Below are 26153 nucleotides of genomic sequence, written 5' to 3' on the forward strand. Positions count from 1 at the left end.
TACGTATCATAAACAAGATGCTTTATTTCCAGGTGGCTTTGAATTAAACACATCATTATCCTGTGGTAATCAGCTCATTACATACATTTTCTTGCAGAGCCAGCCTGGATTACCTCTTCTTTCCTTCCCCTCAACTGCACATAGCAGGGCATCCTAGAAGACCAATACCTATGGTACTGAAGCATTTGAGCTTGTGGCCCTTGGGCAGTGCTTCTTTCTAAGAATAAAGAACTACAGAGATGATCTCTGCATGTACCCGTATGAACAGAAGCAAATATTTGTGGTATTGGTAGATATAAAAATTTGGGCTATTAAAAATCCTGTTGTGTCATTGCAAACCTTAACAGATAAAGTGTAAACGCCACAACCTGTTAATGGGTTGTGTTAACTAGGTCACTGGTTTCTAGTCATTCTGCCCTGAAGTAAAAATTAGCAGAGTGCCTGTTGGTTGCAGCCTTCCTACCCTGTCTTCCAAGGGTTATCGCCTTTTCAAAACCATGCTCAGGAATATAATTTGCAGAAGTTCTGTGGTTTGCCCATCTGTACTCTACTGTTTGCTGTGAATATAATGCTGCCATTATTAATGGCTATTCAGGAAGTTCTCCCTTCTTATATTCCAGTCTTCACACATGGATGATTTTATTTTTGGGGGGTCATTTCTGATATGCCCATTCCTGGGTTTTTCTTCTTGGATTCTTCATTTTTCGGATGTCTGATACAAAATTATACTGAGTGTATCTCACAGTAGCACTAGATAATAAGCATGACTCCAAGTTTGTAACTCACGTATTCAGCACAGCCACATCTAAACAAAAAGCCTGGATGGACATCAACAATTGCTATTGCTGTTTTTCAGCATTTACTACAATTTCAAACAGTACGGTTTCTTGTTCTTAAATCACAGGAACAACTGAATAGTTGAATAAATAATTGCTTGGCATTTGTCATGTTTGTAGGGAATCAAAGTCATTTAAGAAATGAAAGTATAAATGTACTTCAACCTCAGCAGATAAGAAAACATACAGAAAAGAAAAAACAGGCCCGTTTGTTTTTAACTGTCTAGTTCCATGCATCCCATCTTCTCTGAGCTTCAGTGATAAGGGAGTAGGAAGATTTTTTGTTTCTTTCTGTGTTAAGAACAGTTTGCCTTCTCACTGTAAGGGAGACAAGCATTGCTCTCCCTGTCCCCATCTAGAGGTGCCACTAAGGGAGCTCTGCTGTTCTCTGAGACCTACCCAGACAGTTAGCTTTTCTCTTCTGGTCATATTCTAACCTCTCTCTGTAACAGTATTCACTCTCCTAGGGCATACCTGTAATTACACCAAAGCCACCTGAGGTATAGAAAGGACACTCTGCTGGCAAGGAATTTGGAAGTGAGATACTAAACACCATATCTGATTATTTTGGTCATTAAATTACTGGAACTCATTGCAGTATTGTATACGGAATTAATTGCACAGATGCACACACAAATATTCACCTGCAGTGAAATAAGCAGATCAATCACACTTACCCCTGTGAGGAAAATATGCCATATACATACTAAATTGGACTTTGATACCACAGCCCACACCCCTCAGGAACTACCCGACAAGCCTGAAAGAGCTCCTAAGCAAAGTGGCCCTGCAGACAAACACACAGGGCTTCTCTGCCAGAGCTGGCAGATGGCAGAGCAATAGATCTAAAAGATGCCTGGAGGAAACAGTACAAGGGATGCAGCAGCAGCATGAACAATACATTGAAATAACTAACAGGGAGAAAAAGAAAAGGAAAAAGAAAAAAGCCCCAGACTGATAGAGATCTTTAATTTAAAAACTGAGTAAGTTTATTCATTGGAAAGTGCAACAAAATACCCTAGAGATAGAGCATTCCACTCCAACAATTAAAATTGCATTAAAAAGCCGATAGGAAGGTCTGAGTCTTAGAGAGAATGAGAACAAAAGCCAGTACTTTTCTTTGTTTCAATGTATTTATCTTTAGGTGACAGAGATACTCCCTGATAAATTTCTTTTTTATGTACTCAGTCTACAACTTCACTGCTTTTACTTGGAAGTCATTCTGTAACTTAAAAGATGCTAGCTTGAGGCTGCAGGACCCTGATCTGCAGGCACTTAGAGGAAGCAGCTGTGAAAGAATGGGGGTGTAGGACATACTGTCTGTTAGAACGAGACTCAACTGGTATTCTAATATTGCCCCGTGTCATTTCCCTTTAAAATCTGAGGTATGCAAGAAGTCTGGATCCACTCAAAATCATTTTCTGCTGCAGCTGAGGGGCTGCAAACAGGCAAAAGGAGAGCACAAGGCTAGAAAAAGCTTACCATGTGTTGCTCAAGGGAGCTGCTAGTTTCTGATCACTGAGCCAGTTTTTGCTGTAGAAGTAATTCTCTTGGAAGTGCTGCAGGTAGGTTTCGTAGCAACCTACTCTCCCTCACATCTGTTAACGCACTCCAGCTGAGCTTTACTAGCCTGATGAGCTTCTTAAATAAATAGCAACTGTATCATTTGGTAGCACTTTCTGCGCAATTATTTCAAACTATTTTACAAACATAACTGAACCAAGCTTACAAGTCTGACATACAGGTCAGAAAGTCCCAGACCACAACCTCTTCCTTACAGCAGCAAGGACTGCTTTTATTCTACAGTTGTTTCTTAATGCCTGTATAGACAAAGACTTCTGGTACAATTGAGGTTGTCCATTCAGTCCACGTCAGCACAATCTTTGGGTCTCAGCTGTCAATATTTGGTTTATGTCTCTTGGCTCTGCTGTTCTCCTGATGGTGACCATCTTCAGAGGGTGCCTGACTCCTTGTGTTTGTGCCAGACTCCTCTGGAAATTTCTGACCTTCAGCCAACACCTGTCGAATAGTCATGTTGATACGGGAAGACTGCAAGTACTTGGCACAGACTTGCCAATCCTCATCAGAGCTGTGCTCAATGACTGAGCCAACAGGAAGGTCTGAAGAAAGTGCTTGGCTGAGGCATGAAGGCAAAGCTGTCCCTTCAGGGTTAGGAAGGACACGGGGGACAGCATGGTACAGCAGACGGCTGAAACCAGACATCACCATGATATCTCCACTGTGCATGAACATTGCTGTCGGGGCCTCTTCCCGCTTCAGGCCTCCAAGTAAAAATATGGAAGACTGTCCAAAACTAAAGATGGTACGAGGATGGAGAGAGAAGAGAAAACAAATTGAGGTAGAGAAAATTATATGTACAATAGGAAAATATTAGCAGCAACTGTATTTCTTTAGAAAACAAACAATAACAAAAGCAAACTAAACCAAAAATGCAGATGAACTCCTTGTTACAACAAGGAGAACATGGAAAACAGACCAAGAGGACTAGTTTATTTTAGACACAGTGTGAGCAGTTACGCTGCCCAGTTTTGAAGTTCTGCTGAGGTATTTCATGCGTGCTGGTCAGTACCCAAATTGCCACTCTGCTGCTTTAAAACGTAACTGTGCCCTGTACTAAGAGCAATTCCACTGAGCTGCTACATCCATACTATTCAAGCAGTCTTCAAGAAGCCTATGTCCTTGAGCTACAGCTTCCTAATATGCAGATCTTCGGAGAATAAAGATTATATAATTATATATTATATAAGATCAATTAACTAAGTACATCATACTAACTTCTTACAACCATAAGCAATCACAGCAAAAAAAAAAAAAAAATCCCCCATGCCTTCAATAACACTCAAATGGACTCACCTGAATGATAAAAGGGGCCGAGAATGGTCTAGTTCAGACTCATCCACATGTATTCCCAGTGAAGAATCAAAGTGATAATAGTTCAAGATCCCTGCTTGGGCTTGGAAACCCCGGAACCCACAGGCTGCAGCCACTTGTTCTGACAAGAATGCGAGGTCTGAGGGGAAAGGAGTGTGGTGATTTGCTGAGTACTTCTGGAGGAAGGAAAGTGAAACAAAACAAAACAAAAAGAGCAAACCTAGAACATCTGAACAGCAAATGCAACTAGAAACAAACACTGAATCATATCTCATAAGTCTGTCTCATAGTCATAAAGAAGGACTGCAACACAGGCATAACAAATGCAAGTTTTCCCTCCAATCATTTAATTCTGGGCCTATGCTGAACCTACCAGAATTAATAGTCTTGTATTTTAATATTGGAGTTGATCATTATTATTAAACTTGAAGTCAGTATATTAACACCAACATCCTGAAAATCTCCCTCAGGTCATTCAGTTACCACCTAATTCTTCTAACGAAGAGTTCCATATTTTGCCAGTGGAGCTCGTTTCAGAGCTGTGAAACAAACATCTTTGCTCCTTTGAAGGATAAAACAGACAGGCATCAATAGCAAACCCACTTTTTCCTCTCTTCCTCAAGTGATTTTGACTGAGAAGAGTGAAAGGGAGTAATCATGTTTTCTTAAGGCCTCAAAATATGCTGATCTGGTAAATATAAGGCTGCAAACTGATTTGGTTAAGTATCCGTAATAGACTGACAGACTATACATAATCACTCTGCTGTCCTTTCTCAGCCTCCATCTGACTCAAGCTGCTGAACAAGTTTATTTCTGTCTCTATTATGTTGAGGAGCCCCAAAAATAGCTGTTAGTTGGTGAGTGTGCTATACTGGTTCAGATTCTAAGTTCAAAGTCACATCTTAAGCAGACTCTTCCTGCTCTCACCCCTCCACTGAGGAGCAGCATTTCTCGGAAGTAGCTGTCTTCAAGCACTAAAGGTCAATCTTGCTCTAAGTGCTTTTGATACCATCCCTTTTAGAAAGGTAAAAATGTTCACTTATCCTGAAATGGAGTCACAGGGCTAGAGCAAAGCATATGCTACTGTGTTACCTTCTGAAGGAAAGAAGGCAGCAGTGGGCTTTTGCTGTTAAATCCTCCTTAGTGAGCCCAAAAAGATTAAAATGTTCTTAGGAGCATGGTGCGTTTCAGCCTTTCCTCATGTCTTGTAGGATCCTACGAATGTTACTAAATTTTGTTCCATTAATACCCTCTTTCTGTCTGCCATTCTGAGTACTTACATTGAAGAAAAGAAATAGAGAATTTAATTTCAATACCTTGGTATCCCAATTATAATGGTAACCAAGGGTCACCCAGCGCAGCTTCTCCAGTAAGCTTCGGGGCTCACATTTACTGGAACCTTTCCTTCTGCAAAGACAAAATTGAAAGAAACAGGATACATGCTAATTTCTGAGAGATTTTATGGAACTATAGTATGCAGTAATGAGATCACTCATCCACCTGAGCCCGTTAGAACCTTCAATGCTAAACTTTTATTTTCATTTTACTTTTATGCCATTGTTCATTGTTGAAATTTCAGTTTCTGAACTGAATTTCAGAACTGAAAATTCAGCTCATGCAATTTATGCAAGCTGTAGAGTCTACTGCTGATTGCTGTTGTATTTGCTCTGTGGTACCTAACCTGGGATATCATATGGAGAAAACATAGTGAACCGGCACAGACTGATAAGTCAGAATTAAGCATGTACTATTTGTGCAGCTGAAAGTGAATCTGTGAAGATCTAAAAGGTACAAACACAAGAATGAAATATTCCAGGCACTAAATGGAAAATTACAAGAAAGAAAAATGTGTTAGCTGACAGTGAAGTACGTGAAGCTGTAAAACACACTCCTAAGCAAAAGGCCATTAGTTCTACTGCTTGGTACTTTTACAAGAAGTGCTTAAGATGAATTAGCTCTGTAAGGTGGCTTTAGCTATGAATATATGCATCTTGTAATGTCAAGGAATCTAGATTACAGGTGTTTCCTATCCAGGATGTCATACAGGACAAAAAGCATGCTGGATTTTTTTTTTTTAAGGAAAGAGCAGCATAATGCATACCAGAACTGTCAGAACTGTTTTCCTAAGGCGACAACCCCAATGCAGTGACCTGTAACCTCACTCCAATTTACCCTTCTTACTTGAAGATGTGGAAGGCAGAAAGAGACCTCAGGGATGGGTTTTTACTATGGCTTAAAGAAAAGTCCCCACAAAGTTCCACCAAAGAGTACTACTGTAGTAAATCAGACAGAAGCATGCTAGTGACAAATACAAAAAAGAAGATACACATATATCTCCTAGTCCACTTATGCCAGCAATTTCAGTTTCTTTTCTCATGCTTAGTTATGCGTTATTGTAAAGAAAGAAAGGAAAGGGAGGAGACAGAACAGAACAGTAGCACCAGCTGGTTGGCTCTTGTTTATAGCTTCATTAGTTCAGCAAGTCATGATCTCCTTTACAAAACTGAATTAATAATATCTGTGCTGCCATGGTCAAGTGTCAGCCAAGCATGTGCATTCAATGTGCATTTCTACTGGATACACAGCTTGTCTCTGCCCTTCACTTTACTGATCTTTAGTATTAGTAGCTTGTAAACTAAACCAAGGAACAGGAGTTAAAGGCCAGTTTCTTTACCTGTAGTGATTTTTTCATAGCTCAATGAATATTGAAAGAAAGTCATCTTTCCAGTTTCCTTCTTTGTCATAGGGTAATAGCAACTGTAATTGCCATAATGCAGCAACACATTAAGTGTCAAATACATGCTGCTTGGAACAATTTATGGAGCCTACTAACAGGTAACAACATTTAGAAAATAGAGAGGCCACAACTCATTCCTCTGCATCTTTCAAACAATAAGTTAATGTTCATAATTAAATGTTTTTAGCACCTGCCTTTTGAAAGTGCCCTTCAGCTTCTTTAGCTGCTGTGTTAATGCTCACACAGAAGCAGGAACACTAGCTCAGTAGGTCCTGATTCCCAGAATTTATTATTTTGCATGTGATTTCATATGAGATTGCTAAGAAGGGGAAAGTCTGGAGTGTTATGTATTTGGAAACAATGAGTTCCTAAGCTTGTAGCAGAGGTGCCCCTGCAAAAAAACATTGAGAAGTTCAGGTTAAGCTACATTAGAAAGAGAGCAAGACTGAAGATTATGGGGGGGTTGCTCTGAAGCTTCCTTTTTTTCTTTACTTGCTGTTAAATGATTCCATCCATAAAATCCTCCCAACCTTTTTATTATATAAACACACACACATATATATTACTCATAGGGACATGCGTCCTCAGCACTTTAAGAAAATACTCTACTTTGTGGAGAGAGCACAGCATACATTTCTAGGAACTGTATGAACTGTATGGACTCTCCCTACCTTGTGATTCCTGCAAATAGCAGATATGTCATGATCCAAGCACACTTAGGTATCTATCCGATGAAAGATAAAACAGACTTAAAGAAGAAGATGGAAAGATAAAAAGCATGAAAGCTGTACCCAGTCTTGGAAACAGACCTTCTAGCTAAGCATGCTGTTTCTCTACTCCCTGAAAAGCTCTCACTCCTAATACCAGACAAGTTGGTTAGTTTGATCTGCTTCCCCTTAGGTAAAGCATAGATATAGCAGTTTGCAGATGTGAAGACTAAGCCAACTGCTTAATAAAATTAAGTGGTGTTTCTGCCAGCCATTGCTCTTCCAAATGCTGTCTACGACTGAACTAGATTCAGCTGCAAATTAACCTCTGTTCTGATCATTCCATGTGTGCAGGAGGTACTGCGGGGAAAGGTCTGTCAAGCTGGAACAGTACCAAACTTTTTTCAGCTGTAGGGCACAATTCACAATGCTTTCAAAGAACAATTTTTTCATACTTGATGGAAAATTAAAAAAAAAAAAAAAAAAAAAAAGGCATTTGAACTTCTGTAACTAATTCTGACTGAGCCTGGAAAACTCAAGTGCCGTCTAACTTCTCTCCCAGGTATGAATATTTAGAAGTTCAAACTTTGCTTTGGCAAATCCATTTGTTGCAGATGTTAAAAAAATATATATATTTTTAAATCTCAGCACGTCAATTTTCCTAACAGGCTGCAGTGGAAGATTAGAGCTGCAGGGAAATCTGGTCACTCCAGCACATGACACAACCTTATCAAAAATAAGCTATTAAATCAACAACGATGAATACCTAAATCAATAATGAAGGTATACTGTAAACAGCATCTAACTTCTTTTTATTTTTACAATTATTATTTTTTTTAAAAAAAGCTTCAATGCTTAGATTTTAACGTTTTCTGCTTGACTTTAAAACTTGGACAAATTCTCCATTAACCTCCAAATCAGGTAGAAGAAAGGCAGCTTTGTCTGCCACAGAACTCTGATCCTGTGGGAATCTTTCAAAGCAAACAGGATTGACATTAAAATGGCACACATTTAATCACCATCTCAGATTGGATGAAAGAAAAAATCTGAAAAATCAAAACATGGAAACTAGTCAGCTTGAGTGCATATACAAAGAAGTGCATATGCGGCCTTTCAATTACAGCACACTAGATCCAGCAGCTGACTGGAAAGAAGAGCGAGCAGGCACACGGCATATTTGGAAAGGATCCATTTTGCCTCAGGAAAACTGAGGTCTAAAGAGACCTCATGGTTCCACTTGTAGTTAAGCTTAAGCTTCGCAAGCCTCCAAGCACCATGGTTGCTATTTTACCCTAGACTGATAGATTTTGCACAATTTGCTACTAGAAAATCCTGTTGTTAATGTAAAAGAAGAGACTTAACAAGGATGCACATCAAGCTATACAAAGAGACATCTTTAACTTGGCATGTCTGATATGATGTATACTGCCAGCACGTACACAACCTTTTTCAGCTTCCTTTCCTTGCTAATTTTTCTTCAGCCTTCTCAGAGCTGAGCACTTCCATCTCTGTTAGTTTTGACCAATGGTTGTTCTAGACTCACCTCAGCTTTTCCTTGCTTTGCCCCCACAGATCAGCAGTCTTCTCAGGAGCCATGTGCAGGTCCAGGTTGCAGACATTGGGTTTCTGGGTGTATAGCTTGAGACACTGTTTCACCCAGTGACGCTGGCAGCCCGGAAGGAAAGGGTTTTGTATGAAAATAAACCCTGACCACAAAGAAAAAGGGGGGGGGGGGAGAAAGTATGGTTAGGCATATCCCTATTTTTAATAAAATCAGAGCAAAGGAGAAGGGTTGGAGGTACCGAAAGAAAACCTTAGAAATCCATTAATAGGTCTGAATGCTTAAGACCTACTGTTTTTTCAGACCAAAAATCTGGTCCCTGTAAGTTAGAAGGCATGGAGGGCACTCAAAAAAAAAAAAAAAATGGCAATAACATATATGCCATATATAACATAAGGCATATGGGTTGCAAGTAGATAAAGAGGTGAGAACTTGCACAGACAGCTGCTTTGGAGTAAATTTGATACGGAAATGCTTCAGTAAAATTCTTTAACTCTTCAAAGTTATAGTTGTTATAGCTACTATAGCTATCGTGATGGTTAATTTACAGTCTTCAAAATAACTTTGTTGCTGTCTCAGAACTCATTCTGTCTTCTTATTGCTCCTTCATTGTCATGAACTGCAGAGAGCAGTCCACAGAACAAGTTCTTAGCAACGTCAACCGTTTTCTCCTTTGCTTTGTGCAAAGCAGGTGTGGTTGTATCAATCTTTACACTTGCGTACGGTATTACTCAAATGGGATGAAAATCAAACTATATTCCAAGCTGCCTGTTGCTGTAGTCTATTAATTAACAATGACTGCAAAATTTATCAACAAAACAAAGTAAACAGGCAGCTAGCGTGCACAGTGATTTAGCCAAGCATTTCAGGCAGAGTTCAAGCAATAGCCCAAATAAGAGGACTAGCATGATGTAACGGATCTATTTGGTCCATATCTTAACAGAAAGGAGTCCTTGCCATAAGATAGGCCATTATTAGAAGAGCTAACAGGATTCTTTACTGGATTTTTTTCCCACCACCCCAGGGGTGTTTCCTTCCAAGACAGGATTGACAGCATTGATGAATGAGTGTGCTGAGAAGATGCTATTAATCTGTATCATACTTATTTTGAGAATCAAGGCATTCTTTCAAAGACTGTCAATTCAGTAAGACTCACCACCACATTCATGTACAAAGAAAGATAAGGATACAGCAGGAACAAAGGAAAAGGAGGTTTCAAGGTTTTGCCCTATTATGTCTTTTTGAACTTCTCAGTCATATCAAGGTAAACAGACAAAAACAGATGAAAAAGGAAGGTGTCTCAGTAGGATACAAACTTGCCTTGTGGCCTTTATAAAGCGGTAATAAAAGCATGGAAAAATCTTCCTGCCAGCATATCTCACAGACCTCAAAAGATTAAATTAAGTGGTTAGAAAAAGTGTAGTAATAAGACACCGTCATTCATTTCATTCTATTTCCTGTGCCTTTAGTCTACAGGTAGCTTCCTTACAGCTCTGATTACAACAAGTTTCTTTGCCAGAAATATTAAATTTACTTTCTGTTGGCCTCTGTATAGAACAGAGCAATAACATTGCCCTTTCTGTCTACAGCTTTTGATGTGCAGTTCTCAAAACACTTTATTACCTATGTGAATTAGGCTGTACTAGGTACGTATTGCCTCCAGGTACTAATGAAGGAATTGAAGCCTGGAGGGCAAGTTACACACAGAACTGAGAACAAGAATCCAAGCATTGACGGCAATGTTTTTGGCCTTGAAAGAGTTAGCCCGAGTGAAATAAGCAAAAGAGGAATTCCTTGGGGATCTGTGTAATGATAAAATCTGCCTTGAGGATGCAGATGCAGTTTTCATATTGCAGCAAAATCTTGCAGCACACTAGGTATTTATTAACTTACACCTAGCGCAAGTGGTCTCCATCCTCAATCTTGATAAGACAAGCAGGTGTCCAGCAACAAGAACAACCTGTCATAAAACCAATTTGTCTTGGAGGACAAATTGAGCCTGAGTCAGTAGTGCACCCTTGTGGCAATTAAGGCTGATTGCACTTTGGCCTACACAATTAAAAGCTACTTCAAGGGGGATCACAAAGAATGGAGCCAGATTCTTCTCCAAGGTGCACAGCAAGATTATGGGAAGCAAGTTACAAATTACAGCAATGCAGACTGTGATTAGATGAAGGGTGAAAAAAATCACAGTGAGAACAGCTGAGCACTGGATCAAGTGCACAGAAAGTAATTTCTATCCTTGGAGATTTGCAGAACTCACCCAAACAAAGCTCTCAGCAACCCGATCTAACTTTCAAACTGGTCCTGCTTTAAAACAGAGAGGATGGACTAGAGGCCTCCAGAAGCCTCATCCAACCTGCCATCTTTCTATGACGCTACTAAGTGACCTGAAAAATTTAATGTCAATTTCAGTTTTTGAAATAATGTGCCTAATGAAATTATTCTATACCTTGAATAGGACAAGATGTCAATATTCACTTACTGTACATCAGTAAATAGAGGCCACACTTCAGACCTGAAGTGGCTGTATTTCAGTCACTTGTCTAATGTTTGTGATATATGTTGAGGAGGAACTGATGCTGCAGAAGTACAAAATTTCTATGAAAGGCTATGGCAATATGGATTCATTCCTACAAAGGATGTTCTGTTTCGTTAAGAGACCATGAAACTACTGGTTCTGTTCTAACCTCCCTGTATCACTGCATCTCATCCTTTAACTGACTTGTTTGTCCTCCTGTACTTAAAAAAGCAAGCACAGAAGGAAAACAACAACAACAAAAACAAACAAACAAAAAAAACCCACCACCATGAACATTAAATTATGCTGAGGTAAACCAAAGTAGATTTTTCAGATGGGGCAAGAAAGATAAATTGGAGGATGCCTGAATCGGAAGCAACAAGGCTGTAACTGATCTTTCTTGAAATCAGAGGTACCCACCTGGGTACCCACTGAGGCCGTAGGCTTTCCACCGGCTAACTGGCTGTAATCCTGCCCTGCAGGCATCTTGGTCACTGACTGAAGAAATACTGAGCTGTGATCTGAACACCTGGTAAAAGAAAGCAGATCTGTTAAAGGGAGGAAAAAGAAGTAAGAGATACAAAACTCATTCGTTACAAAACTCATTCGTTACAAAACTCATTCGTTACAAAACTCATTCGTTACAAAACTCATTCGAAAACAGCACCTGTAGAGTGCTACCATATTCTATTAAAACAAAGGGAACCTTGTGAAAACAAGCGAACTATTGTCTGAACAACTGTGACCAGAACAAGACATAGAGAGCTGCTAACAGAACTAGCTTAACAGTTTTTACAAGACTTATGAATCAGGAGAAATGTCCTTCATTCATAAAGAATGATTTGTATTAAGAAAAAAATTCTGCACTATTTGTCCATTTCCACATTACAGCTCAACCTGTAAAAAACATTCTGCTGAATATTAATCCCCATGAGAGAGCAATATTTAGTCTTCATAACACTCTACACCTTCAAAGCATTTTCCAAACATCACAGTTACTGCTCATAATTCCATAGGGTAGATGATTGTTCTCATCTGTAATTACAGGAGAAAAGAGTCAGTGATGAAGTAGACAAAGGTGTCTGATGCGAAGGACTGCAGAAACCCCATAAATGCTGAATACCACATTGTCACTTCTGCTCTCTACACAAGGGTAAGCAGCTCAAGGGTGAGCAAGATGTATTTTCTCAATACACTACACTGGACTGCAATAATTCCTGTTTCAGCTGTAATAACCCCACACCGTAACCAAGAGAAACATATCTACCACGTTCTCATTGCCTTCTTTACTCAGGACTGGGAACTTTCCCAGGGAGGACAGGGTAGAGGCAGACTGGTTTTGTTGTGGCTCAGTTCCCCAGTCCTGCTCTCTATACAGCTGTGCAGAACTACAGCTTTATGCTAGGAACTGGAGAAATAAACGGAGGGAGGGGGGCGGTGGGCAAGACTTCATTTGTACGAATTTAAAGCATACATGAAATGAATGCCCGAGTGTGAGTGCTCTAATTCTGCAGTGGCAAATGAGGTATAAATTGGTCTCTCTACTGGCTAAGACGACCCCAGACTAGTGCTGGGGGGCGGTTTCTGGCAACACGCTCAGTTTTACCAACTTCTCAACTCTGCCAAAAGCAGCTCTGTAACTGCCAGCCTTGAAGAGCTTAATTCTGAGTCCTGTCTGCAGAACACACCCAGGAGGGAAACTCCTTTGACTGAGCTTTTGCTGCTTTTCCATCTTCTCCAACTGCTTACATACTGGCTGCTGCCAGGGCATCCCAAGAACAAGACCCGCTCCTACGCTGAAAGATTGTATGTGGTGAACTAGTAAAATATGCCTTGTAGCAAGCAGAGTGGCTGGGGATGTCACACTTCACTGGAGATCTCCATCACTTGAAGCACTTTTCTGAGAGAAAAACAACAACAGTATCTGGGCCAATCTGGCTGGCCTGCAGCTCTTCTTTAAGGGAAAAACTTAAAATCCTTTTAACCTGGGGGGGAGGGAGGGGGGAGTGGAATCAAAGATTCTTTCACTAAAAAGCTGTCAGCTAATCGCAGAAGGTAAGAGGCACAAGAGAAGGACACAGAGAGAGGACAGATGCTTGCAACTCTTTCAAGGACTCTGAACTTCCCAGAAGGGCTGTAATGCCAAAGTCCTTTTATCAAATAAAGGACTGCTGCAAGCTCAGGAAAGGCTGAAACGTTAACAACTACCGTGTTCAATATTAATGCCTTGAACAATTTCTTACAGGTCAGGTTTTGTGTCCAGTTAACAGTATCAAAATTATTGTCTGAAAAAATAGAAAAGTATGCATTGTAATGCAACAATAAAAATAAAAGGCTAAGTACTGGGAATATAAAAAACTAGGTCAAATTTCATTTAACTATATACTCTACCCTCCTTATTTACATAGTCTCACAGGGAATCCATATTTAAGACACGAGGCGCGCGGCCGAGGCAGTCCCCGGGCACGGGCCGCCCCGCGCCTCACCGCTGGGGGGCGCCGCCGCCAGGAGCGAGGCCCCGCGGAGCGCACCACCTGTTGCGTGAGGCCTCCGCAGGCACAACCCTTGGTAAGGCCCTCTGACGTTTTAACGACCCGCGAGGGGCTCAGGGACAGAGCCTAGGGCCTCCCGCGGGCGGAGGCAGGCTAGCGGGGCCCCACCGTGCCGTGCCACCCAGAGGCCCCCAGCGCCGCACAACGAGGGCAGCGACGGCGCACCGTTACCTGCCCACCCGGCGCGGAGAAGTCCACTACCCCCCGCAGGTCCGCCGCGTCACGCTGCCGGTAAAAGCGAAAGAGTCGGCGGAAGGCATCCTCCCCGCCTTCCCGGCCCAGCACCGCCGCCCCCGCCGCCATTTTGGCTGCGCCGCCGCGGTCGGACGGCGCGCGCTGCTGAGGCGGGGCGGGGCGGGGTAACGCCGCGGCTCACAAGATGGCGGCGGCGCGTGGTACCTTGCGGCGGTCCCGGAGGCTCTTCGACATCTTCGTGGCCGAGGTTCCTTGGACGGTGTCGAGCAGTGAGTGCTTGTCGTCTCCCTCCCTCAGCATCGGCACTTGGGGCTGCTGCGGCTCCGTCCCCTATCGCGCAGAGCTCGGGGGCGGGGGCTGAAGCTCTAGGCCGCGTAACCGGGTATGCGTTTCTCCCGCAGAGGAGCTGAAGGAGTACTTCTCCCAGTTCGGATCGGTGCAGAGATGCCAGTTGCCCTTCGTGAGTATTCGCCGTTGGCCCTCGCGAGTTTCCACAGCTCCCGGAGCCCCCCGGCCCCACCTGGTGCACTCGGCCCGCGGGCTCCTTCCTCCTCGGGCACCGGTTGTCCTGTGCCTCCCGTGGGTCTCTCAAGGTTAACGTTTTCCTTCGGCTTTGAAAGTCAGGTTGTTGGGGCTTAACCTGGCAGGCGTTAAGCAATCAACGTTGTTTTAATTCTAGAACCAAAGCATAGCATCATACCGGACACTCTAAAGAAAAAATTCCATCCCCGCTGAAACTCAGGTCTGCAGGTTTGGGACTGTGGTGCCCATTGCACCTTACCAGAGAGGGACAAAAAGACCCAGTTCTTCTCTGTTGCAGCTTCCTTAAAGTAATTGCCTGCAGCAGCCACCCTGGTTCAACATGCGCTGGGATACTGAAGCAGGGCAGTGGGACTGCAGCTCTGCAGCTGTTGGGGCACACTGCAGTGGGGGCTGATGGGCAGTGCCTGCAGGGCAGGGCTGGCATGGGCTCTGATGTACAGCTAGGAGTAATAGGCAGGCAGGGGAGTAGACCTCACCCTTCTGCATTTATTGAGAGCTGTCTCTTCAGACTGGCAAATCATTCTTCAAATTAACTTCTTTTTCTTTTCAGTGCCGTTAGTGCTTGTCATCCAGGATTCCAGCCTGCTCTCCTACTGTCACAAGCAGACACTATAACTTGCAGAATGCCTTGCAAGTAGCTGGGCAGGCTTATTTTCACATCAGGCAGCCATTTCAATGACACTTTTGTTGTAACTGACTTAATAGTAGGTAACCACAACTTGAGATGACCAGCTATGCATTACTCCAGTTTTCAAATATAACTTAAGATCTTAAAATATTAAATTTTGATTGCTAGACTCAAACCGAGAGAAGGGGATGCAGAACAGCCTCTGATAGCCCACTGCCCCCCCAGCTGTCAGTGGAAGTCAATGTTTTAAAGTATGAAAGACTTCTGAAACAAGTGTACTGATTTCTCTGATAATTTTCAAGTCCTTAAATTGGACACAGATAGAAAGCTTAACAGCCTGTGTAAATACTTCCTACAGTAACCATTTTCTTCGTTTATTCTGTAACTAGGACAAAGACACAGGCTTTCACAAACGTTACTGCTGGATTAAATTCTCATCTCCAGAAGAGGTTCAGAATGTGCTTCAGAAGGACTCCCACATACTGGAAGGTGCCAAGGTAACATCATAACTCCTTTAGTGAGGTAGCATAAGGAGTGGGGTCTTTAATTCTGCTCCCTATTGGACATAGTAGCATCAAATTAATGCCATACTTATTCAAGTGAGATTAAGCATTTTGCCACTTCAGTATACTTTTAGTGTGCTTCTAAAATCATTTATAGTTATTTATTCCACCATCTCCGCTTGACTACTTAGGGTCGTATATCCATAATAAACGCCACAGAGATCCCATATGCAGACAAAAATCTTCCACTATGCTAAGCTAAAGGAACACAAATGTGGTAAAGTTCTTCAGGAGCTGCTGTACAACCCTTTATCTATCTGTAATAAAGCTTTCTACAGGCAGACTCCAACATCGAATTTGCATTCTAGGGAGAAGGGGGAATAAGATAGAATAGAAAGTTAAGCTTTAAACTTAAGTAAAGACAACTGACAGCACGACAGCTGGAGATTTACCTTCAGTACAGTCTCTAGATAAGGTGAGTTACTTAGGGGATCTTATTGTAGACTTGCATGCGCTTCAGCTGACCTAGCTACTCACTGAAGAGCAACCAGTGGGCTGCTGGAGCAGGCATTATCAGTTAATGACTTTAAACACTCAGTATGAATTTGGCCATATTGTTCTGACAACCGATGTTAAGAGTAGAACCAATTTGCAAGGGACTGCAGGGGGGTTCTTGCAATATGTTGATTGTCGTATTTTGCTTAAAATGGTTCGTACTACTACAGAAGCCTTTGTTGGTTGTAGTTACTTCACGATGTCTTACGAGCTGACCTTTGAGTTACAACAGTGCAGAAGGGAAGCAAAACTTAAGTAGTACTTTACTGAATTCAGTCTTAAGATATGATAAGCCATGCAGTAGTCTAATACTTAGTAAGTTGAGTTGAAGATAACATAGGATGTTGTCTGTAGGCAATTACCGAAATAAGTACTGTGTCTAGCATAAATGAGTCTTTAGTGTGAGTTTCTCAATTTCTTGGAAACTGTGTTGTGTTTTATTCTTGAAATTGTAAGATAGCCATATTCACTTACCTGCCAGTGAAGCCAAGGACTGTAACAGGAGGTACAAGAGCTAAGATACTTCTTTTTAGTGAAACAGAAGGTAGTTAGCTTTCTTCATTTTTTTTTTTTTAAATAAAAAAGCAAGCCTCTCTAGAAGCAAAGTATATGAGCATTTCTGTTAATTCCACTTGAAATTCCAAGCTTCTAAAATATGTTTTGCATGACCACAGCTAGTCTCATCAGCAAATTTTATTTCACATTCCTTCCAGGACTCAGCAGCTGTCACTATGGCTCTCACACATTAAGGTCTACCTTCCATACAAATGTTTCAGAAAATCAGAAATAAAAAGAAGTCAAAGCTTCTTGCCTAACGTGAACAATTTTCATTCTTTTCAGCTATCTCTCAGACAGCAGCAAGGTAGAAGACACCTTCAACCAAAGAGAGAATCAGTGTGAATGAACTGTGGAAAGAGGCTTTATTTCACTAGGCATAAAGAAACTAAAATAAAGATAATGGAGAAACTGTGAGTATTGGATTTAAAACAGAATCCAGCTGTTTCCCTTCCTTGTTCAAATAAACTATGGAACCACACAGAAACACAGGCATAAGCTCTCTAGCATCTATTACAGGATGAGACAGTAACTATTTACAGTGGGGGAGAGCTTGTAACAAATGAAATAAAAGCTTCAGCTACTTAATAGAACTACAGGGGTGGGAAGAGGCTACATTCTTACCCTGAGGTGCTGGGCAACAGGGAATTAGCAAAGTCAGAGTACTTGCTAAAGAACAGTTCCCCCTGTGAAATGTTTCCAAGTGGTCTCCATTTTTCCACTCTTCATAGGTAGCTGTCCTTCGCAGAGGAACTAGTGTGTGTATATGCATCTCCACATAGCACAAGAGTTCTGAACTGCTTCTTTACGTGACATCCCCCTATATACCTCTGATATTAAAAAATGCCTTTTGTATGAAGTCCATGCTTGTAGTCCATTTCATTGCTACTCAAGGTACAGAGGCACTTACTCCTTCCTCCTCTTTTTGCTCTCATGCTCATGTTCTTTAGGGCGGCTGCTATCGGATGGCCGTTTAGAACCACCATGTTGCTTAGCTTCTTCCAGAAACTTGTCCAAACCAAAAGGATCCTCCTCAAATTGAACTGGGCCGTCTCTGCCTCTTCCTCTGGTGTTACGATCAGAGTTAGAAAATTCTTTGTCAGGAACAAACCTGTGGGAGAAGACGTTATACTCAGTTGACTGGGACTTCAGAACACTAATTAAGAGTATTTTCTGTTTATTTTCTTACCTATTGGTCTTTATTCGAGCCTCTAGATCATCACCGTACATATCCTTATCGACATTTTTACTTGGTCTGTAGATGTTTTGAGCCATATCTTTGCCACTTCTCCAAGGCTGGTCATAAACATTGTAAATCTCATCCTCTCCTCCAGCAAAGCCACTGTCCATACCCTGTGAAGGAGAAAGATGTACAGCTGTATAATACAAATGAGTGCCAAACTTCAGCTAATTTATTTTAACATCAGGATACAGGCTTGCTATCATGCAGATATAAAAACAGCCTATGGTGTGATTTACTATTTCCAGCAAGTTCAAGCTCTTCATATGGTATGAGTAGTTCTGGGTCTGAAATTAAGTCTAGACAACATAACACCATGTTTACAAGCTTAAGTCAGGACCACTTAAACACTGCCAGAAAGAGCAGGAAGGACTGCAGGCCATTCATATTTCAGAATAATCCATCATTTCAGCCTGCCCTGCAGGTACAGCTGGCTACAATAGCCAAGTGCAACCACACAGAAATGCGTATTAATCAGAATTTCTGGAAAATGTGATATAAGCTGACTTATCTAAATCACACACAAATTTATGTAAGCCATGGAAGTAGAAGTCCCTGCTTGTTCAATTTTGATTCGTCAGCTTTCCCTTCTGCCTACAAGTCTTTCGTTAGAAGCATGAAAAAGAATGACTGATACGCTGCAGGACTATCTTGGGACTTCTGGAAGCCTAATCTCTCTTTTTAATCTCTCAGTAGTATGAAGTTCAGGAACAAATATTTGTGTTAACTATTTGTATCTTCAGAAGAGTTTTTAATATAAACAGTAATGAGAATGGCAAGTATTTACTTGCTTCTCTTTCAGAGCACGTTTTCCTTATTCAATCTGTATACTTACACAACGGAAAATGAAGTTACTGCAGCTTGAAGGCAAAATAGCTTTTTATTCCTACTTTTCTCCCCGCAAACCCAATCCACTTTAATCCAGTTATACATTCTGAATATCCCGATGTTTGTTGCATCAGCTATGGATTAGGGAGATTAGTAGTTTGCTACCCATTAGGTAGAGACTTCTCAGAGCTCATCTACACCATCCGTTAAAATGAGGTCCCCTTTGGACTCTAGCTGTGCCCACCAGGGTGAAATGTGTTTGCTTGTTCTCACAGAAAACTACACAACTGCGACAAGGTATTCTTACCTTGCTCTGGTTGAACAGCCTCTGGTCATACTGGACTTCATTAGATGGCCTGGGGTTGGGGACACCTAGCGCAATAACTTCACTGATATCTCTGTTTTCATTTCTCTGCAGCTTTGACCTGAAATGAAAATGTTGAGTTTTATTAAGTCAGATAAACTGTATTTGTTGATCTGCTCAACTGCGATCTGATTTTCTGTTAGTTGCTAACTATTTGCCGCAGATACCAGATTTTAACTGGTACTGTTTCTCACTAGGTAACATTTAAAATTTGTCTTCTGGCGAAGGAAACATTTGGGAGACTTACGTTCAGGCTAGGCATGACATTTAAATTTACTTTCCACTATCTGCAATTTATATCAAGCTGATTCGGTCTAAAATGTCATATTTATTTTTTTTGCACAAGCCAGCGTAATTATATTCTTGAAAGGCTGGGCAATCTAATTTTAAGATATTAAAGATTTTAAGCCTCCAGAAACCATTTGTCCTCAAGAAATCTAACCAGCTTGGGCAAACAAGTTATTTCAGCTTACATTCACAAATCTAAGCTAACTTTAAATGAACAGTTTCAAGAAAAAGCCACTGATTGTATTTCGGTCTCACTGAAGATACAGGTACCAACCTCTTTGCTATGAACATAGTAATAAAGTCTGAACATGCTGAGGACCCGCTAACCAACCAACCCTCTCCTCCCCCTAAAATAACACAACAAAGCCACCCAAAACAACAAAAAAATATCAAACAAGTAGCCAAAACCCCTTCTTATACTTATCTGGAAAGTTCAAAATTTCTTGAATCAGACATGTTTGGCTACAGGTAGCCTAAGCTAAACTTTCCAAAAACATGGATTCTACAAACAAGTGCTGTATTAATCACTAAAACTTAGCACAGGCTAGCCCCACATTTCCTTTCAACTTAAAATACTTATTATACATTCATTAAGTATTATGATTGCAATCCAACTACTTCCTGCATATAGCCAGCAGAGTTAACAAAGCTTTCATAGAATCACAGAATTGCTCAGGTTGGAAAGGACCTTCAAGATCATCAAGTCCAACCACAATCTAACCATACTGCTCTAACAACCCACCACTAAATCATGTCCCCAAGCACCACATCCAAACGGTTTTGAAACACATTCAGGGATGGTGACTCAACCACCTCTCTGGAGAGCCTGATCCAGTGCTTAACAACCCTTTCTGTAAAGAAGTTTCTCCTGATATCCAACCTAAACCTCCCCTGGTGCAACTTGAGGCCATTTCCCCTTGTCCTGTCACCAGTGAGAAGAGACCAGCCCCGCTCTCACTGCAATCGCCTTTCAGTTATTTGAAGAGAGCAATGAGGTCTCCCCTCAGTCTCCTCTTCCCCAAAGAAAGAAACCCATGGGTTTCTTTCAACCCTTATCATAGGAACACTACCATACTCTAACTCAGTAATACCATTTCATACCAGCAAGTATCTCCACAAGGTAAAATTCAGGCACTGATGTAAAGGAAATTGAGAAAGCTCTACGTAATAGTTTCTATCGTGGGGAATCCTGCACTAGTACAGGAATAAAGCAGCTTCTTTGTGACTCACCTTTTATCAGGAGCTGCCCTGGATAGATTTCTGTCATGCTGTCTCTCCTTGCGCCGGTCATGTCTTATTTCATCTCTTTCTCTAACTTCTCCATCCTCTGAACACATGCAAGATTGCTTATTACAGACAGCTACTGAAGTCTGAATTAACTACAGCACAGACACTGGCACAGTGATTCAATTCAATGTTCATTTCCAAAAGAGAAGTGGTCCTTAGCACCATATGTTACTTTTTAAACAAACTGGACATAAGGAAAACAGTAACTTTCTCATACCACAAGCAATCCAATGTCCTTGACAAGAGAGCTACAGCAGACATACCCAATAACTACGTTTTCTGATAAAGAGCTCAGAGTTCTTGTCCATCTACAAATTAATATCCTAAACACCTGCAGATTATTGCATCATACCCTTTTCTCTGTTACCTGTTAGTATAAAAATGCCATTCAAATCCAGGCATCTAAACACGTTGGAGAACATTCTGTGACTCAGTATCACCAAATTGCTTGGGCTGGAAGAGTCTTTATTTTAATCTCCTGCTCTAAGCAAGATCAGTGCTGAAATGTTGCTGTGAGCTTTGCCCATTCAGGTCAGGAAACCCTCCACGGACAGACTGTCAACCTCTCTAGACAACCTGTTCCACTGTTTTTTGTCCTCATGGTGAAAATTTTTTCTTCTGCACATTGTTGGAAGCACCCACTTCAAACTTTAACCACTATCTCATTCTTCCACAGTGTAGCTATTGATCTCTCCATAGGAAGGCTGCCATTAGGTCACCACCAAGCTCTCTCTTCTCCAGGCAGAACATGCTTTGTTCTCTCAGCATCTCACCACGCAGATGCACCAGCCACCTGGCCATTTTGGTGACCCTCCACTGAACTCGTTCCTGTTCATCAGTCTGTCTTGAACTGAGGGTCCCATAAGTGAACACAGTATCCCAGATGCAGTCTAGCAGATGACCAGTAAAGGAAAAACAACTATTTCCCTTGTCCTTCTGGCTGCGCTCCTGCTGATGCAGCTTAGGATGCCTATAGCAATACTGCTGCCAGGGCATGCTGCTAGCTTTTGTTCAGTATATTGTCCACTAGGACTCCCAGGTGCTTCTCAACAGAGCTGCTCTGCAGCCTGCTAGTTCTCAGCCTGTACTGTTGGAAAGAGATTAGTCCATTCCAGCTGCAGTATTTGGCAGTATATGACCATATTCTCCACCTTTAAGTGACATTAAGAGAACTGCTCTGTAAGTTCAGCACCTTGATCTCTGAAATGTCATTTCAGTCAAGACATAAGACATCACAATGCCTGTGATTTAGTTACGTTATTAGATTCTGGGCCTGGTAGCCAGAGCTACCTCTCTTTAAGACCAATAATAACAACATCAGAGACAGAATACAGTGTTTACCGTCTTTGAAAACATAAAGATCATTTAGCTCTCATAGACAAAGTCAAAAGCAAGCCTTTTCAGAAAAAGAAGTCAGAACAGTCCATGTAAGCCATTACTTTGTACTGATCCAGCTACAGTGATCAGTTTCTCAACAATCTCCTTAAACCTGAGATTGAAATTCAGATCCCCATGAATTAAGCAAATACACTGGCTGTTCAAGAAAAGAGATAGAAAAACAGATGTCACATTTATAGTTAATATGTGGGTATTATAATTTCTTTGGTTATTTCTGCAAACCTACACTTCAGAGAGTGTTAAAAAACAACAACCCCATAGTATCTCAGTAACAAAGAAATGTACCTTTTTCAACATGGGTTTTGATCCCTGCTCTTCTTTCTCTTGCTTTCTGGGCCATTTCTCGGAGCTTTTCCTCATGTTTCTCTTTTTCTTTCTGAGCCATTTTCCTCTCCACCTGGGCACGCATCTCTACAGCCTCACGAGCCTGCACACATAAGACTCCTAGTTAAAATGACAGAAAGCTAGCACCTGGAATGCGGCAGATCTTCTGTCCTGGAGTTACACAGTAAACAGGGGAAGAATTGAGTCCTATAGTTAAAGTTCAAAGCCAGAAAAATACCACAGTTCAAACTCAGAAACAACAGACATGACCTCCAATAATTTAATCCATGCTGGGCCACTGATCCAAACATAGTGGGGATAAAAACATTACAGTAGCCTAGCAGCAGGACGGAACAAAAAGCTATAGCTCATTCCCAGCTGATTTTCCCAAGGAATCAAACACATAATGAAGGTAAAAACCACATGAAACAGAGCAGTTTAAACAACCACCTGACCTTTCTGTCAGCTATATAGAGAGCCTCAGCAAGCTTGGCAAAGTTTTCATTAATGTGAACAGTCTGCAGTCCTCTTCCATCTGCAGCCAGACGCTTATCTAATGGGATGGTGTAACCCTAAAGGACAGACAGGCAGTTATAGAAATTAGCAAGATTTTTATTAACAAACTTTATTACATTTATTGGCTAAGAAAACAAAAAAAAACCCATCACAGAACTCAGCCAATCATTAATATGCCTCCATGGGCTTTCTTTAGATGTACTCCAAATTCATACCAGGCAATACTAAGCTTCCCTCCAATTCCATCCCCACCCCCAAATCTACCTTTCAAGTATCAATCAAAAATCCATTCTCATTCATAAGCTCTGCTTTTTGCTTTAAGAATTCCAGATGACAGCCTTCCTAGTCCCTAAGTAGTTTCACCATTTGTATTTAAAACTCGATTTCCCTGAACTGTTTTCAAACCTATTAAGAGGTCAGCTGACTCAAAAATGCTAAGGGCCAAGGCTGCTAGCAAAAGCAGGAGACACTAGATGCCTGCTACACCTTAAGAAGCTGAAACCTGCAATATCTATAGATACTTTAAGATTCTTTAGATAACTCTACAAATTTTTTGCTTTAGTTTTAACCTAAAAAATTTGATCTACTAGTGTCAGTCCCAGTGATGCAGCTGTGTTGGGGTAGAAAAAGTAACATCAGTGCGTGCAGCTTGTCCTTCCTTTGTTTGAAGAGGCTTTCTCACAACAATAGCTTAAGTACAAGAACTAGACTGGTCACTGCAGCATGTTCCAAGTTCTCCTTTCTCCCTGAACATAAACTTACCTGCTGATAAAATTGAAGTTATAGGACATACCTACTCAAACAAGAAATAAAAATAGCTAAGCTAGCCTATAATGAAAATTAATTAGTAAAAGAATGCAAGGATAACTTGCTAGAGATTCAGACTGTAGCATTAAAAAGAAACCTGCTTGGTTCTCTAACCTTTCCTTTCTCAGTTCAGATGGCTTTAGTGCATCAGCTCCAAAGACTTTGGTTTCATGCTCCACATACAGCACTATTATGAGGATTTTAACTAATATCATTTTTTTTCTTCTCAAAGCGTATAATCTCAGCCACATATTCTCAGTTCTATACTGTTGTATACATTTTGATAACTCTAATGTGCCAGAGAGAGAAAAACTGAGCTGTACAACTGTGTGTTCTCTGTGCTGGAAGAAGCCAGCTTATCTAACTCTAGGCATTTAAAAGCAGTATATGAATAATGTACAGCCTGAATAATATGTCTACCAGCAAGGTTTAATATTTAAAAGGTGATTTTATGACAACTTAATTACCTTTGCATTTTTCCAGTTTGAAATGCATGGAGGAATTTTCCACTCTTGTTGCTCTTTCACAGTCATCTGATTTAAGTGAGAAAACAAAGTAATCTTTAGATTTACAAGAAAAGGAAATACTGTTTTATTTCTCAAGACAACTCTAGTACCATTGACATTAATGAGCTTCAGGGCACTCACCACAGCAAAAGTAATAACCCCAGAAAACAAAACAAAGAAAAACCCAACCACCCTTCTTAGCAGCAGTGAAACGTTCCTGCACAGTACCTTTGCTAACGTTGAAAAAAGTTGCAATATAGCTTTCAGCCATACTCCTAAACTTTCATCACACGGGTTAGAACTTACAGTCAGGTTGTTAACGTTTGAACATTTAATGGCAGTTCAGGTTGTAGGAAACTGAAGAACCGCTACGCTTCTCTGAGAGAAGATAATCCCTCACAATACAAGAAATGTCCCATTATTTTTCTAAGAGTAGCATGAGTACACCAAGGCTAAAGCCTCAGTCTACTCACCCATGCCACAGACAACTCCTGCAATGCAAACCTATGCGTGGGAAACCTACTCAACCCTTGACAAATTATGTAGAAGAGGTACTTTCAGAACTGTCCAAATGGAAAAAAAAAAAAAAAAAAGAGGCTGTACCAGGCACCAAACTTACCACTTAAAATATCACAAGGACAATGAAGAAAAGGTGCACAGAAATGAATTAGATCAGTGCAGAATTTGGGATTCCACTTAGAAGCTAAGAGTGAGAACAGCTGTGGTATTTTGTACCTTTCTACTAGGAGAGTGCATTACGGGTGCTGGAGGAGAAGGTGGTCCACGTGGAATCTTCTTATTAATTCTGAACAATTAACAAATGCAATCAGAATGTTATATGGAAATACACTTCAGAATCTTTTATTTGCTATGAAGAAGTTCTGAATACCTACTTGAATCTTGGAGGTTCCATAGGGTCTTTCTGCATTTCCACCATCCGAATAACTCTCTGTTTAGCTCCAGAGTTGAAGGCAACGCCTTGCTGCGATGGAGTGTACCTGAATAACACAAAGTGCTTCAGCTTTCTGCAGGCAGACAGGTATTCCCCTCTTACCTCAGTTTTTCCTCAGTTCACTACTCTAGCTGCATTTTAACTTTATCCATACCAGCTAAAGACTTTTCCACTGTAAATGCCAGGAACAGGTAACCTCACAGAGAATACTTGTCTACATGCAGGTAATCAATTACACTAGACAGAATGCATCTCCACAGGGCTGTACTCTCCTGTTTAAACCTAGATTCACAAAGGTATCATGAGTACTAGCTTCCTAGTGATTACAAATTCTTTCAACTGCACGTTTTTATTTACAGGAGGAATCTTGCAACAAACTTTGTTTTAGTTTATATCTCCTAGTAAGGAATCTGTTTCCAGGACAGCATCACCCACAGTCCTTCCTGACAAATCTGTTTTTATTGCTAAAGCAATAAGCCACTAGAAGTGCTGCAACTCATGATACATTTAGACATACTTCAACCCACTTCAAACTAAGTTATCATCTGCAGGTTAATTCATAACACACAAACTAGTTTCATAGTACCTCCAGAAGAATAGACTTGAATGTCATGGAATATCCTAATTTTGTATCTAACATCTTACGCATGCACCAGCACTACACACCGTATGTACTGTGCGGGAGCTAGTTTGTCAGCTGCTCGAACTGGCATAGCGGCTGCAATTTTCTGGGAGACAGATTTCTCCAAGGCTGCTCTCGTCTTCTCTGTAATCTGAAGAAGAAAATACGACAGTCTGCATCTCATTACAATACACAAGACATACAATATACTGCTGGTAACTAGGCACATCAGTGCA

The 26153-nt window shown here is 41.1% G+C and overlaps 3 protein-coding genes across 4 annotated transcripts in view; 1 reads left to right on the forward strand and 2 right to left on the reverse strand.

Annotated features, from left to right (window-relative positions):
* ALKBH1 (alkB homolog 1, histone H2A dioxygenase) lies at window positions 1–14127 on the reverse strand. Its single transcript, XM_021402473.1, has 6 exons — window positions 13978–14127; window positions 11675–11783; window positions 8716–8878; window positions 5045–5135; window positions 3711–3904; window positions 1–3150 (listed from the first exon to the last, which is right to left on the reverse strand). Exons 1-6 carry the CDS (start codon window positions 14107–14109, stop codon window positions 2727–2729), a joined length of 1113 nt encoding a protein of 370 aa, XP_021258148.1. The 5' UTR covers window positions 14110–14127; the 3' UTR covers window positions 1–2726.
* SLIRP (SRA stem-loop interacting RNA binding protein) lies at window positions 14039–17644 on the forward strand. Of its 2 annotated transcripts, XR_002440365.1 has the most exons (5): window positions 14039–14270; window positions 14403–14461; window positions 15562–15669; window positions 17071–17198; window positions 17517–17644. XR_002440365.1 is itself a non-coding variant. In XM_021402474.1 (4 exons), exons 1-4 carry the CDS (start codon window positions 14186–14188, stop codon window positions 17128–17130), a joined length of 312 nt encoding a protein of 103 aa, XP_021258149.1. In that variant the 5' UTR covers window positions 14039–14185; the 3' UTR covers window positions 17131–17202. The 2 variants fall into 2 exon arrangements, 1 of the variants encoding a protein (XP_021258149.1); XM_021402474.1 differs by lacking the exon at window positions 17517–17644 and having other exon boundaries at window positions 17071–17202.
* The window catches only part of SNW1 (SNW domain containing 1), a 17706-nt gene continuing 8461 nt past the window's right edge, over window positions 16909–26153 (reverse strand). Inside the window, exons 5-14 of the mRNA XM_021402472.1 lie at window positions 25962–26068; window positions 25237–25341; window positions 25079–25148; window positions 24305–24370; window positions 22970–23086; window positions 22476–22617; window positions 20736–20832; window positions 19161–19278; window positions 17975–18138; window positions 16909–17896 (exon numbers count right to left, since the gene is read on the reverse strand). Coding sequence (XP_021258147.1) covers window positions 17692–17896; window positions 17975–18138; window positions 19161–19278; window positions 20736–20832; window positions 22476–22617; window positions 22970–23086; window positions 24305–24370; window positions 25079–25148; window positions 25237–25341; window positions 25962–26068 — 1191 coding nt within the window. The 3' untranslated portion in view covers window positions 16909–17691. The remainder of the gene's footprint in view (window positions 17897–17974; window positions 18139–19160; window positions 19279–20735; window positions 20833–22475; window positions 22618–22969; window positions 23087–24304; window positions 24371–25078; window positions 25149–25236; window positions 25342–25961; window positions 26069–26153) is intronic.

This window comes from Numida meleagris, chromosome 6 (genome assembly GCF_002078875.1).
Source record: "Numida meleagris isolate 19003 breed g44 Domestic line chromosome 6, NumMel1.0, whole genome shotgun sequence".
Taxonomy (NCBI): domain Eukaryota; kingdom Metazoa; phylum Chordata; class Aves; order Galliformes; family Numididae; genus Numida; species Numida meleagris.

What these genes read in the sequence shown, in the direction of transcription:
- SLIRP (XM_021402474.1), top strand. Translation starts at nt 14,186, where the DNA reads ATGGCGGCGGCGCGTGGTACCTTGCGGCGGTCCCGGAGGCTCTTCGAC. An exon ending in AGAGATGCCAGTTGCCCTTC is followed by an intron (nt 14,462 to 15,561) that starts GTGAGTATTCGC and finishes TTCTGTAACTAG; the next exon opens with GACAAAGACACAGGCTTTCA. An exon ending in ACATACTGGAAGGTGCCAAG is followed by an intron (nt 15,670 to 17,070) that starts GTAACATCATAA and finishes CATTCTTTTCAG; the next exon opens with CTATCTCTCAGACAGCAGCA.
- ALKBH1 (XM_021402473.1), bottom strand. Translation starts at nt 14,109, where the DNA reads ATGGCGGCGGGGGCGGCGGTGCTGGGCCGGGAAGGCGGGGAGGATGCC. An exon ending in ATTATAATTGGGATACCAAG is followed by an intron (nt 3,905 to 5,044) that starts GTATTGAAATTA and finishes TCCTTCCTCCAG; the next exon opens with AAGTACTCAGCAAATCACCA. An exon ending in CGGCCCCTTTTATCATTCAG is followed by an intron (nt 3,151 to 3,710) that starts GTGAGTCCATTT and finishes TACCATCTTTAG; the next exon opens with TTTTGGACAGTCTTCCATAT.